This window comes from Gigantopelta aegis, chromosome 14, assembly GCF_016097555.1.
Source record: "Gigantopelta aegis isolate Gae_Host chromosome 14, Gae_host_genome, whole genome shotgun sequence".
NCBI lineage: Eukaryota > Metazoa > Mollusca > Gastropoda > Neomphalida > Peltospiridae > Gigantopelta > Gigantopelta aegis.
In genome coordinates, this window is record NC_054712.1 from 44,759,371 (window position 1) to 44,774,110 (window position 14,740).

Consider the following 14,740-nt stretch of genomic DNA (forward strand, 5'->3'; position numbering starts at 1 on the left):
CCTATGGCAGCCCCCCCCCCCCCCCCCCCCCCCACACACACACACACACCCGATAACTTACAGTTTTAACATGAAACACTTAATAATTATTTTATATATAAGAATAGAGCAAGTCCGCTTCGCAAAGATGGTTAAAATGCACATATCATAGCAGGACTTAGGATTTCAAATTTCACGGCAAACACATTTTTAATACCATTGAATTAAATTATTATCACAAAAATCCGTGCAAAGTGACATGTTATCAAATTCAATATGAAGTTGATTTTTGACACGCTCTCTAATTTTTCGCACGCTCTGGTTATTTTGACAGCTAAGGTCTCACTACACAGATGTTATTTTCCATTGAAATCCATGTTAAATTGTTCAACTTCCACTGAAGATTGACAACAGAACGGGTCCTCGTTGGCACCAACAAAATACACCATTGGGAACATACATTATATAAACATTTATTTTCACACCAAAATTGAGAACATTTCCGTCACAGTTCTTTGCTATATGACTGCGTCTGGCTGTAGTGCCGGTCCGAACAGGTTTTTCATTAACCGATTCACTCCGGCTGTCTACCGCTATACACCCATGTCCCAAAACTTCAGTGCACAATATGACAAAATGACATGAGCAAAATACAGCCAGAAGGCTTACCATTAAACATGCACATTATTGCTATTCTTCCCCAAGTCCTAGAAGTGAATATGTGAACCACATCATATGTCACAATTAGAAACTACAGTGGACAGCGATGAATTAACTCTCACCCGGAAGTGAACTGTGTAGTGAGACCTAAATTAAAAAAAAAAAAAAAAAAGTTTAGGCCTACGTAATTTCCTCCCATAATGAAACTACAGGAAATAGTGGGGTCTATGCGATTGCCACCTTCAGTACTCAAGCACATGCGTGACGTCGACGTTTGTCTACCTCATTGGTAGTAGTCAGAAGGTTAAATATTTTTTACAAAACTATATTTGAATTTAAATAATATTTTTTGATCTCTATATTTAAGAGATTCCTTGCCTCCACGTCATTTCTCCGTCTGACTGTCGACTTGTTTTTTTCGTGACTTGTATGACGGCCAATCTGCAGAACGCCACGGTTGTTCGCGTTTAGTCTCTACATGTCCGAGCCTGTCCTAGCAGCACTGGAAGATTGACCGCCCCACTCTAAGAAGAAATAGGAAGCGGGGTCGGCCCCTACTACTCTTTTTCTAGACTTTACCTTGCTTTATAGTGATACCATCTCGTATCCTCCGGAGTCGGGCCCGTCCGCACCACTATACCAACCCATGACGATTGGACTATACCCTAGTCTGATACTCTCTCTCGTTCAGACGGATCCGGCTTCTCAAGATCTGTATTTCAGCACAGCACTACACCTTCAACGTCTATCGACTGTCAATCTAGGGGTTTTCTTGACGGGATGCAACCCATCTCGTCCCTTTAAGCTGTGCACCCAAACGGCCTTAACGAGGCCACTCGCGTGGACATATTGATCGGACTTTAAACTTTTAGATCTGCGTTCAAAATTTTATGTCGAAATTACTTCTTTTATTTAATTTTGGATTGTCCTTCTAAAATGCTCCAAATTATATAAATATTCGGCCGAGCAGTCAATTTGTTTTGGTTTTTTGGCTAGTAACCTTTTTCTTTTTTTGATTTATTCTATTAACGTTTTTACTAATTGCTATTTTCAAAATTCTGCCCATTTTCAACCGTCCCCCCCCCCGTCCATCCCGAGTCAGTCCACCGATCTTATCGGAGGTCGGACTCGGGATGGGCGTGTTCGAAACCATAGTGGAATATGGGCACGTTAAACTAGTTATCATCATCATCATCATCATCATCTATATTTAAAAGATACACAACAAATAATTACTTGCATTAATTTTGGTTCAAATTTGTAACGCGTTTGATTGATCACGTGTTCGAATTCTGATTCGGGTTTACCTGAACCGGAACACTGAGAAGTTCGGTTAACACAACAATCCAAATCGAGTCTTGCAATTGTGTCAAACACACTCTCAAGTAGTGTAATATTAGAAACATGATTAAAATAAATACATTTTTATATATGTTATTTTTGTTGAATAGTCGATATAATAATCATGGGAAACGAAATTTCGGTTCCGTGATTTTACCGACACGCTACCGACACAGTACCGGAAACGATCGTTACCGTGAAATCCAAAGGCCTGCATAGTTACACTAACTAGTTTCACTAACTGAACTTAAAATCAAAGAATGTTGACTGTAAAAATTGGGAACTTTGAAGTTATTTTTTAATGATAAAGGAAATCGTGTTCTCTACGGCAGGTGACCTTTTTATTAAGTGGCTTTTTTTTTCTTGCTTTTTTTAATAGATAATGACACATTTAATTCCACATTTTAATCTGTGGCAACATTTCAGGTTTACCCTTGATGATCGTAGGATTATGCGTTGCTTATGGACTGGCGCGCGGCTATGGATTGCCTGCAAAAGAAATGTGAGTAGCATCGACTCGCTTTTCTCATTTTTTATTTATTTACTTAATTATTATATTTATATTTATTTTGCACAGTTCTTTACACAATGTTTAATGTAGTTTCTGAATGTTTATAGTGATTTGGTAATCAGGCAGGGGACACAAGCGCCCCCTCCCCCTATTTTTGGTCAAACAATATATATTGCAGAATACACAAACAATGCAAACTTATCCCATCCACCTGTCAAGGACCTTTACATTATATTTTTAAAATAACAACGAGTTTTGGGCCCCCTCTATTAAAACATCCTGGATCCGCGCTTGGTGCTTGCGTAATGTTTTAACATGCTCATGTACCACTGAGGTCTCAAGCATGTCCGTCCCGGGGTTCTGCCAGGGGCCCAACCCGGGGCAGACCGCCCTGGTAATGACTTTATTCATGTAGGGGGCGGGACGTAGATCAGTGGTAAAGCACTCGCTTAATGCGCGGTCGGTTTAGGATCGATCCCCATCGGTGACTCCATAGGGCTGTTTCTCGTTCCAGCCAGTGCTCCACGACTGGTGTAACAAAGGCCGTGGTATGTACTGTCCTGTCTGTGGGATGGTGCATATAAAATATTCCTTGCAACTGATCGAAAAGAGTAGTTCATGAAATGGCGACAGCGGGTTTCCTCTCTATAAATTTGTGTGGTCCTTAACCATATGTCTGACGCCATATAAACATAAATAAAATGTGTTGAGTGCGTCGTTAAACAAAACATTTCCTTCCTTTATTCATGTACTTACCTGTTTCACACCCAATATCCGATCCATACATTCATTCATTCGTTCCCTTTTCATTTTCACCATTAGGTAAAACCCATTTGCAGATCCGTAGGAACAATATCTATAGTGTGTGTGAGGGGTGGGGGTGGGGCATAATGTCTAGTGAGGGGGCACAAGCCATACTTTTATTTTTATTTATATAAAGTAGGAGCAAACAAAATCCGTAGTTTTGCCCTCTGGGGAAAGGGGGTGGGGGTGACACATGCCTTCCCCCCCCCCCCCCCCCCCCCCCCGTCCGGATTCTAAAGGCCTATTTCTATTTAGAGAGGGTTTTTGTTTGTTCGTCTTTTAGTTTAATCTAATTTTTTAATGACATAGACATTAGATGCCGTTAATTTAATAACAAGAAATGTTAATTTATTGCATCATTCAGTTGTTGGGTCACGGATGCACAGTTCTACTATAATTTCATAATACCGGTGGCCTTAATCCTGATGACGAACTGCATCGTGATTGCCATTGTCCTGAACGCCACGTTTAGGGAATCGGGAAAGGCGACCCTTAACCGGTTTGCCAAGGCCCAAATACGCACCCGCCTGCAAGGGTCGGCCATCATCCTCCTCCTTCACAGTCTCACCTACGTGTTCGTCATACTTGCCGCCGAGCAAGGCAGCGGCGTCGTCTTCTACTACCTCTTCACCATATCCAACTCGCTGCAGGGTCTGGTCATCTTCGTGTTCTACTGTCTGCTTCAGAAGGACGCACGTGACGCTTGGAAAGCGAAGCTGGGATACCGCACGCGGAAGCAATCGTTATACCCCGATGCAAGCCATATCATCAGCAGAAGTAAGAATTTTAGCAGTAAAGTGTACCACGCTTATTAGGTAATAATAATGAGAATAATGTGCAATAAATCTGTATATATAACCGCACTCGCTTTTAACGTCCACATTGCAAACTTCTTTTACGCGTCATGCAACATCACTTAGGGTCCTGGCGCAAGTCAGTCACTGTATAATGTTGCTGGTTGTGTGCATAGTTGTGGGGTTTTTTTTATACACTTTCGACGTTTTGATTGACACCAGATGGACCCTTGTGTTGTCGCACTTGAGACTATCGGATGTCAATCAAAACATCGAAAGTGTGCAAATAACTGTGCATTCCACGAATTTATTAGTTCATGCGTTAACTGAAATAAAGAATTATCAGAGATTGTTGTTGGACTGCTGTGCGTATTCCACATTGAACAATATATAATGAACACCATAACCAAGTACATTAGTATATTTATTTATAGGGACATACCCTAGTTTCAACCCGTGCAAATTAACACTAAGTTTAGTTAAAGGACATTCCTGAGTTTGCTGCAGTTTTTAAGATGTTATCGACTAATAAAATATTTCTACGATTAAACTTACATATTAAATATATTTTCTTGTTTAGAATAACAGTGTCTGTATAGTCAACGTGTTTGTGATCGTTCTAATATTTGTACTAGGTTAAATTTCATTTTATTTTCTAAGATATGTTTTTTCGTATGTACGAAATTATTTGATGACAAAATCCAGTTTCGACTACTTACACATATTAAGACGATCAGAAACACTTTGAATATACAGACACTGTTATTCTAAATAAGAAAATATATTTAATATGTAAGTTTAATCGGAAATTTAGTCGGAAACATCTTACAATGCAACAAACTCAGGAATATCCCTTTAAAGGGACATTCCTGAGTTTGCTGCAATTTTTAAGATGTTATCGACTAACAAACTTTTTAACGACTGTAATTATATACCAAATGTATTTTTCTCCATTAAATATTAGTGGCTGTATATTAAACGTGTTTTTGATCGTTCTAATATTTGTACTAGGTTAAATTTCATTTTATTTCCTAAAAAAAATAGTTTTGTACATACGAAATTATTTGAATGAATGAATGAATGAATGTGTAACGACACCCCAGCACGAAAAATACATCGGCTATTGGGTGTCAAACTATGGTAATGCAAATAAAGTGATGATCAACATCAATATAAAAATTTAAGACAAACATAAACAGTGTAAAGAACTGTGCAAAAACAAATATCACGAATTTTACGGATACTGAATTTTACTCAAAACTTCAATTTTGTGCTGTATTGGCCATTCTCAAAGAGAATGTTACACCCCTGCACCACGATGAGGTTACAGCACACGCAGGTGAAATTATTTGAAGATGAAATCCAGTTTTGGCTTCTTACAAATATTAAGACGACCAGAAACACATTGAATATACACACACTGATATTCTAAACAAGAAAATATATTTAATATGTAAGTTTAATCGTAGAAATATTTTATTAGTCGGAAACATCTTACAATGCAGCAAACTCGGGAATGTCCCTTTAATCTACAAACCTGTAACACATTTGAATAAAGTTACAACTGAGTGAAACATGAGTCTGTGAAAATGGTAAAAATACCCTCTAAAACAGACTAAAACTCAACTCCATAACTGTTACTTCTCAGAAGCACGTGCATATCAAAAACACCAATGTGACCAAAAACACTTCGAATGTACGAAGATGGATAATCCAAACAATAAAATGTAAACAATGTCGGATTTCAGTTATCAAAAACGGCTCTAATATTTAAAAAAAAATTAAAAAATGTCATAGTGTTTAAAAACTAGGGTATGTCCCTTTAATTCATCGATAAATGAATGAATGAATGAATGTATAACGACACCCCAGCACGAAAAATACATCGGCTATTGGTTGTCAAACTATGGTAAATGCAACAACAATGTGATGATCAACATCAATATAAAAATTCAACAGTTAAATAAAAAAACTGTGTAAAAAAAAACCACCTACAAACTAGTGTGCCTGTTATACGTAACGGCCGCTGCTTTTTGTTTTGTTCAGGGTATTCTTTACCGTGCCCATATCCACTATATTGAGTTTGCAGTCATTTGGAACGAAAGAATGACATTAAATATAAATCCTTGTTTATATCATTATCAGAACACACAATGTGTTTTAGATCGTCCTCCAGATGAAGTGTCACCTAGTACAAACACTTGGACGATCAGAAACGCATTCAATATTGAGCCACTGTCACATTTAAAGGTACAGCAAACACTTGGACGATCAGAAACACATTCAATATTGAGCCACTGTCACATTTAAAGGTACAGCAAACACTTGGACGATCAGAAACACATTCAATATTGAGCCACTGACACATTTAAAGGTACAGACCCTAGTTTTTAAACACTAAGGTGTATTGCTCACCTAGGTCCTAGTTTCTGTGACGTTGAAATACTCTTAAAAATAGACTAAAACGCGACAACCTTTACTTCTCACGCACGTGCGTTTTTGAAAAATATGTAAAAGGCATTTTGTGGTATTAGAAACACCAGGATGACCAGAAACACTTCGGTTGTACGGACATGTATAATCTAAACAATAAAACATAAGTAATGCTTGATTTCAGTGATCATAAAGGCTCTAATGGTCAAAAATATGTCTTAGTGTTTAAAAACTAGGGTATGTCCCTTTTATATGTAATTATGGTCGGCAGACAGTATATTAGTCGACAACATCCCTTTTAGACATTCACGTCCCTGCGGCATTGCCGATGACTAGATCTGGGGCAGGGCGGCTATTTCAGTTCACTACAACATCCCGGCAAGCAGGTAGTCACGTAATAAATCGCGCATTGCGTCAGGTATTGAAGAATATGTGTTACTTGGCTGATGATACAAATGTTTCTTTCCAATTGCCTCATGTTTATAATGATAGTGGAGACTGAAGAGATTAAAGCTGACGAATGGGTTGTATATATTTCACCAGTGACTGTTGTAATGTCGGCATCAGTCAAACTGGTCACATACCAATACAGAACCTTTCATACCGATATTGATAATATAGAATCAGTTGTGGAAATAAAAGTACGATCATTTACTTTGCGTTCGCAAGCGATATGTGGAAAACATATGTCAGGTAAAGCAACTGCATTTTATTGTTCACTGGATGACACACATCTAGATGTAATCGTGCATTACTCTGCTGATATAATCCAGACCAAATACATAGTCTAATTGGTCACCTATTGCACATATTTAAAATGTCGACAAATTATGTTCCATGACATAAGTTTGATATATCACTAGCAAAAGTTAAGTAGAATCTTGTATTCACCAACTGTAAACGTGTTACTTAAGTTAGTGCACGTAGGTAAGCGTTTTCGTTTTCTATGTCTATATATTTTGTTGTACTTACTCTGGTTCTGTTTTAGTAAACATTTTATTTTTATTTATTTATTTATTATTATTTCTCACTCCAGCCAGTGCACCACGACTGGTACATCAAAAACCGTGGTATGTGATATCCTGTATGGATTGTGCATATAAAAGATCCCTTGCTGCTAATAAAAAAAAAAAATAGCCCATGAAGTCGCGACAGCGGGTTTTTTCTCTCAATATCTGTGTGATCCTTAACCATATGTCCAACGCCATATAACCGAAAATAAAATGTGTTGAGTGCGTCGTTAAATAAACCATTTCCATTTCCATAGTAAACATTTTCATCTATGTGTGTAAGCTATTTAACCTCAAAAGCTTGCAGAATATCTCAAATTCATACTCTGCGTAACGTAAAACAATAGACTTGACACTATCCACCAGCACCACAATAATATTGTAATATTTTTGTCTTTTTGGGGGTGGGGTGGTCTTTTTTATTTTAATATTTTTTGTTATGGGAAGAAATTTTTTAACCCGGCATAACATTGATGTTAACGTTGCTGTTTCTGTTACGAAATGATATTTCACGTATTGTCAACGCTTTTGTTTTGTTTTCAGCACCAATTGTCTCACCTCAAACTAGTACTCGGGAGGAGCCTGGGGAGCAGTCTAATCTAGGTGATTATACAACATCAATAATAATAACAATAACAGCAACAACATAATAATAATAATAATTGCTGCAAGCAGCGATTGCATGTGGTATGGGATCAGTTATACTTTCGATACACACATATTTGGTAATACACTGAAATCATGTTTGAAAATGTGAACTGTGGTAAATAATATAAAATCAATTTTCTGTCTGTAACATTAATATTCACACATACATATATAACTTCGTAATAATAACAATTGTTAATACTGAATTAAAATTTAGATCTTTATATGTAAACAGGGGTTCTGTGAATAAATATTTATAAAAAAAAAAAAAAAGAGAAAAAGATCGAAGCCATAGTAGATCCATGGCATTGCATTTTTCATCTGTAATCCGTTTGCGTCAAAAGGAAATCGATGTATTGGCATACTGAATAATGTTAAAACTCATTAAAATGTTTACATTTAAAACCCATACCAACTCGTGTAACATTTTTGGACAAAATTCCAGCCAGGTAATGCACGCATAATTCGCTAATATCTGTACTGTCTTGTCGATTACTAATCAATTTTGCCTTCATTGTGTGTTTCAGCATTTTGCCTTCACACCTCTATATCTATACAGTTTGATGGACATTTATTAAAAAAAGTATTTTTTATTAACGTAGATTTCATTTACAAATTAAGAGAGCTGTCACGGGTTTAACAGTCAACCATATGTTTTAACATTATTGATTATGGAGTTCAATGTCAATTCATCGGTTTTCTGTTCGCGCAAACCAACTATAATCGCTGAAGCAACTGAATGAATGAATTGATAGTCCAGTGTTGTGAGTACCATCTCGTGTTGTGTTTTGTTTTTATTCACTAAGCTGACCATCCCAGATATACAGTAATATGAACGACATCTCAAAAGGGCCATTTTGACCATATTTCAAATACGGTTCTTCTTTTATGAATACATTCTTATTGTGAATCATACAACACCATGTAACGATTGATTAATCAATATACATATTACACTAAAGTACTGTCAGAAATAGAATAAAAATGGTTTTCGTCGATTATTTGTTACATATTAAACAGACAAATAGATATTTTGTAATACCTATTTAATGATACTCTACCTAATTGAGCATTTACTTGTTTTGGCTCTCATTGATTTACAAGGTGGTGTTTACTCTTGAAATTAAAAGAAGGATGTCAGTAAACAGGTGATTTGTGCACTTTATTGGAACAGACTATAACAAATTTTGCTCACCACGTGTCAATTTCATTGCTGTTACAATATGTGAGGCACCTTTTCTGATGACTGTTTACCCCTATCTCTCTCCAAAACAATTGTAGACATTTATAAGTAACTTTTGAGCAAAACTGTCAAGAACCATTCTGAGTTTGTGATCTATTATACCGGTATTAAAGGAAGGAAGAAAATGTTTTAATTAACAACGCACTCAACACATTTTATTTACGGTTATATGGCGTCGGACATATGGTTAAGGACTACGCAGGTATTGAGAGGGGAAACCCGTTGTCGCCACTTTATGGGCTACTCTTTTCGATTAGCAGCAAGGGATCTTTTATATGCACCATCCCACATACATGATAGTACATACCACGGCCTTTGTTACACCAGTTGTGGAGCACTGGCTGGAACGAGACATAGCCCAATGGGTCCACCGACGGGGATCGATCCCAGACCGACCGCGCATCAAGCGAACTCTTTACTACTGGATTACGTCCCGCCCCTTGCTATTAAAGGTGCTATCTCAAAGTTGCATAATGACAGCTATTGCAAATCATGTTTTTATTTTGAGAGGAAACCCGCTGTCACCACTACACAGGCTACTCTTTCCGAATAGCAGCAAGGGATCTTTTATTTGCGCTTCCCAGAGGCAGGATAGCACAAACCATGGCCTTTGTTGAAGTAGTTATGGATCACTTGTAGGTGCAAGTGGTTTACACCTACCCATTGAGCCTTGCGGAGCACTCACTCGGGGTTTGGAGTCGGTATCTGGATTAAAAATCCCATACCTCGACTGGGATCCGAACCCAGTACCTACCAGCCTGTAGACCGATGACCTACCACGACGCCACCGAGGCCGGTATATCACAAACAGATGCTCACATTTAACTAATATAACTGATATAGCACCTTTAAGTGGTTGTAAGATTGTGTAAATTTGTAATGTACTTATAGTGAATTTATATTCACTAAATATGCTGGTCATAATTTATGCTGCAATTCAAAATAATCAGTTAATTTTCAGTTTTAAATTAAAAGTTTGTTTAAGGGTAAATAAAACTGACACATATCATCAAAATGTTTTATAGTCTGTTCCAATAAAGGTCACAAATCTCCTGTTTACTGACATCTTTATTTTAATTTCAAGAGTAAAGACCACCTTGTACATCAAGTCCAAACAAGTAAATGCTAAATCGGGTAGAGTATCATTAAATAGGAATTTACAAAATATTTACTTGTCAGTTTAAGGGGACATTCCTGAGTTTGCTGTACTTTTTAAGACGTTACGGACTAACAGAGACTTTTTAACGATTGTAATTACATGTCAAATATATTTGTCTGTATAAACTATTAGTGGCTGTATATTAAACGTGTTTCTGATCGTTCAAATATTTGTACGAGGTTAAATTTCATTTTATTTCCTAAAATATTATTTTTTCGTACTGTAACCGTCTTGTTTTTCGGGTTACCTTTGTTTGTAATAACTACTCTGGGGGATGTAGTAGGAAGCAACTGGAGTCAGCCTAGTTATAAAATGAAGAGAGAATGAATCAAGCGTATATCGTCTTTATTGCGGAATCAGATGTGTGTCTGAAGCACATTTGCGTCTTGCTTAAATATAACGCTCGATTCATATGGTTACGTAAACGTCTTATTTCTTGATTAAATGAAAGAATGAATGAATGTTTAACGACACCCCAGCACGAAAAATACATTGGCTATTGGGTGTCAAACTATGGTAATGCTTCTTGATTAAAGGGGTTATATTGCTAATGGCGACATACTGTCTAGGTAATGTTTTGTGTGTGTGTCGCCTATCAGTATAAACCCTTCATTTTGTTTAATTAATGTATAGTTGATTGTACTCACTTGGCCGTAGAATAAGGTACATTTTGCCCTGCATCTCCACCACTTAACACAGCGTAAATGTTTTCTTAGTTTTGTTTTACCAGAACGTAAATGAAGGAAGAGAAGTCTCAAGTTGGTGATGTAGGTTCTTGTATTGTACTTTCGAAACATGAAACGTGATTAATAAAAAACATGATCATACAAATAATATACAAGTCAGAGCTCTTGGGTGAATGACACACAGGTCTCCCGATAGAGTTGACATTGCTTATGTTACAAAACTGTCTCTCGGATCTTCCAGTAGAGTTTGTGCTTTGTGAGAGAACTTCAAGGCATGTGAACAGTATCTGTTCTCCCCGAGTCTCTCTTTCATGGGTAGATTATCCTTATTTATAAGGCGTATACTAAACACGTATCTATGTAATATACCGTTGTCAAGGTGTACTCGTTCAGACGCCTGCAATACCCGTGGAAACAATTAAATTGCAATGTATTATATTGCTCGTTACATATTTAATTAGTGCTCGACACTAATTGGTTTGATTGGCATGTCTCTAAGTGGATACCATGGCAGACGTCAGATTACTAATTCTAATGAATGAATGAATGAATGTTTAACGACACCCCAGCACGAAAAATACATCGGCTATTGGGTGTCAAACTATGGTAATGCAAATAAATAAAGTGATGATCAACATCAATATAAAAATTCAAGACTTAAACAAAAACAGTGTAAAGAACTGTGCAAAAACACAAATATCACAGAATTTTACGGATACTGAATTTTACTCAAAACTTCAATTTTGTGCTGTATTGGCCATTCTCAAAGAGAATGTTACACCCCTGCACCATGGCGAGGTTACAGCACACGCAGGGGTAATTCTAATTAATGCACATGCAAAAATAAAAATATAATCCGTATTGTTATAAAGTTGAAGTTTAGCACTGTGACAGTACATACGAAATTATTTGAAGACAAAATCCAGTTTGGGCGTCTTAGAAATATTAAGACGACCAGAAACACATAAAATATACAGACACTGATATTCTAAACAAGAAAATATATTTAATATGTAAGTTTAATCGTAGAAATATTTTATTAGTCGCAAACATGTTACAATGCAGCAAACTCGGGAATGTCCCTTTAATATGACAGAAGTAATTGGCGAAAATCATTCTTATTCTATTTCCGACAATACTTTAGTTGCTAGATACGTGCAATGCACATGTTGTCCAATTTCTTTGCACAAATCAGAGACGGATTCAAAACTGAATCAAAGCAGTGATTTTTTTGTCTTTGGGGAGGATGGTGGTGGTTGTCAAAACGTTTTGTTTTCTTTAACGACACCAGTAGAGCACATTGATTTACTTATCATCGGCTATTGGATGTCAAACATTTCGTTATTTTGACATATAGTCTTTGAGAGGAAACCCGTTACATTTTGCTGTTTTATAACGACTATGAAGTTAAGGAATGTCGCAGTACTAGTGATGTGTATAAGCCCCAGTTTAATCATAATCGGAATCATCATCAATACTTCCATCTGTACCAAACATATCACCACCATCATCATCATCGTTGTGATCTTGTTCTATTACCACATGATTCCATGTAGAACGTTCGTACGTTACAGTTTTCGGTTTTTTTTTTTTTTTTCATGAAGTGCATTTTGAAGGTATACATGAACGAGAACAAGAATGCTGTTCAAAGACTGATTCAGGAGTTGGTAGTCCACTCATCCATAAGTCATCAGTTCTTTTCGATCACGTGTTATGTTCTATCGAGTCCATGTGGGCTGGCTATAGCAGAATGTGGACATAAACCCCAATTCCAGATGAAGACCTAATAATTAGGGTTTTTTGGATTAGTTTTTTTTGTTGAGGTTATCACGGCGTGGTGGAAGTTCCTTCTGGCACATACTTTCATGTATCGCAACTCATTGACTTTAGTGATAGCGTTGCTACCATAGAGTAGACAAGTGAGTGTTTCAAATTGTGTTAATAACTTAAGAAACATCCATATATTATTCACCAGGCTTTCGGAACACACTCACGACACACTGTCCGTGAGTCCAGATTAGTTTCACCGCAGGAAGCTCACCTCGTCAAGCAAACGCACCAATACGGTCACATCAAGTAAATGCATGGAGGCCAGGTGGTGTGTATGCATCAGTTCAAAGCGCTGATACATGTTTCCGAATGTCGATAATATATCGAGTGCATGTTTGTGCTGCATTCTTTTGAAACAGTGCAGCTGGTATATTGAACCAGTTAGCAAGACTCGACATCATCACATCAGTGTCCTCTGCCACAATAATCATCTCATCCTTACCATCACATGCTGCATGTTTGGCATGTAGGAGTAATCGTGTATCGGCTTCTTCGTGGTTACACTGCAGAGCCAAGACATCTTCAACGCATCTTCGAGATACTGTGTGACACTCGTTCTCGCATGCAAGGAAAATCACTTTTCCATTAGGTTTACCCCTGTACTTACTTGAGTTGTTAACCGATGTATTTTTTCGTGCTGAGGTGTCCTTAAATATCCATTCTATTCTATTCTACTTGAGTTGTTTTTCATGAATTATACAGAAATGTGATCAGACTGGCCTTATTACTGGACCCAGACAACCAGTAATTTTTCTCCATTACTCTCAGGGCTTTTTTTGCCAGAAAGAAATTTGGCGCCGAACCCGTTTTACCCTCTGGCACAAACACTAACTGTATTGTGTGGCCTCCCACTATATTTTTTTAAGTATGCAGCTTGATCTTCGTCTAGTTTGGTAGTCTTTTGTATGTTTTCCTCCTGTATACATGAAATACTATGTCAGTTCGAATACTTCGGCATCCTTCCATCATAATCTTGTCAAATATGATATCTGCTAGATCAAAGCATGTGCTTTGGTTGACTTTAGTATTTTGGATGATGCTCATTCTGAAACTCCTGGTATAATATCAGCTGATGAAGACCGTTTTTCTAAGTGGGATTAGGGTTTATTGTGCGCCAATCGGTAGTTGTTGGTGACCAAAAGAGAGATCCTGCTGGATGCTTCAAGACATTTCTCATCTTTAAATTATGGTTTTCACCTATTACTGTCATCTGCCTAAAACAATTTCCGTCGGCTATCAATACAACTTCGTTAGTGTTCGGGGGCGGAAGGTAGCCCAGTGGTAAAGCGCTTGCTCGATGCGCAGTCGGTCTAGGATCGATCCCCGTCAGTGGGCCCATTGGGCTATTTCTCGTCCCAGCCAGTGCACCACGACTGGTATATCAAATGCCGTGGTATGTACTACCCTAGATCCTTGCTGCTAATCGAAAAGAGTAGCCCATGAAGCAGCGACAGCGGGTTTCCTCTCTCAATACCTGTATGGTCCTTAACCATATGTCTGACGCCATATAACCGTAAATAAAATGTGTTGGGTGTGTCGTTAAATGAAACATTTCCTTCCTTTCTTCGTTAGTGTTCGCATGAAATGTTTTCTTTGGTTTCAGAGGAAAATATTTTCAGCTTCAACTTTGGAAGACGATGTT

General features: G+C 37.4%; 1 protein-coding gene across 14 annotated transcripts in view; it reads left to right on the forward strand.

Annotated features, from left to right (window-relative positions):
* LOC121388985 (adhesion G-protein coupled receptor G2-like) overlaps positions 1-14,740 on the forward strand; it is a 62,987-nt gene that overhangs the window by 34,148 nt on the left and 14,099 nt on the right. For 6 of the 14 annotated variants that reach the window (XR_005960034.1, XR_005960033.1, XM_041520554.1 and 3 more), the window contains 3 exons: positions 2,407-2,482; positions 3,660-4,072; positions 8,076-8,135. Coding sequence is in view for 12 of the 14 variants with exons in the window: in XM_041520554.1 (XP_041376488.1) it covers positions 2,407-2,482; positions 3,660-4,072; positions 8,076-8,135 (549 nt within the window). In the remaining 2 variants the exon portion in view is untranslated. The remainder of the gene's footprint in view (positions 1-2,406; positions 2,483-3,659; positions 4,073-8,075; positions 8,136-14,740) is intronic. The other 8 variants (XM_041520560.1, XM_041520562.1, XM_041520563.1 and 5 more) reach the window with 2 other exon arrangements.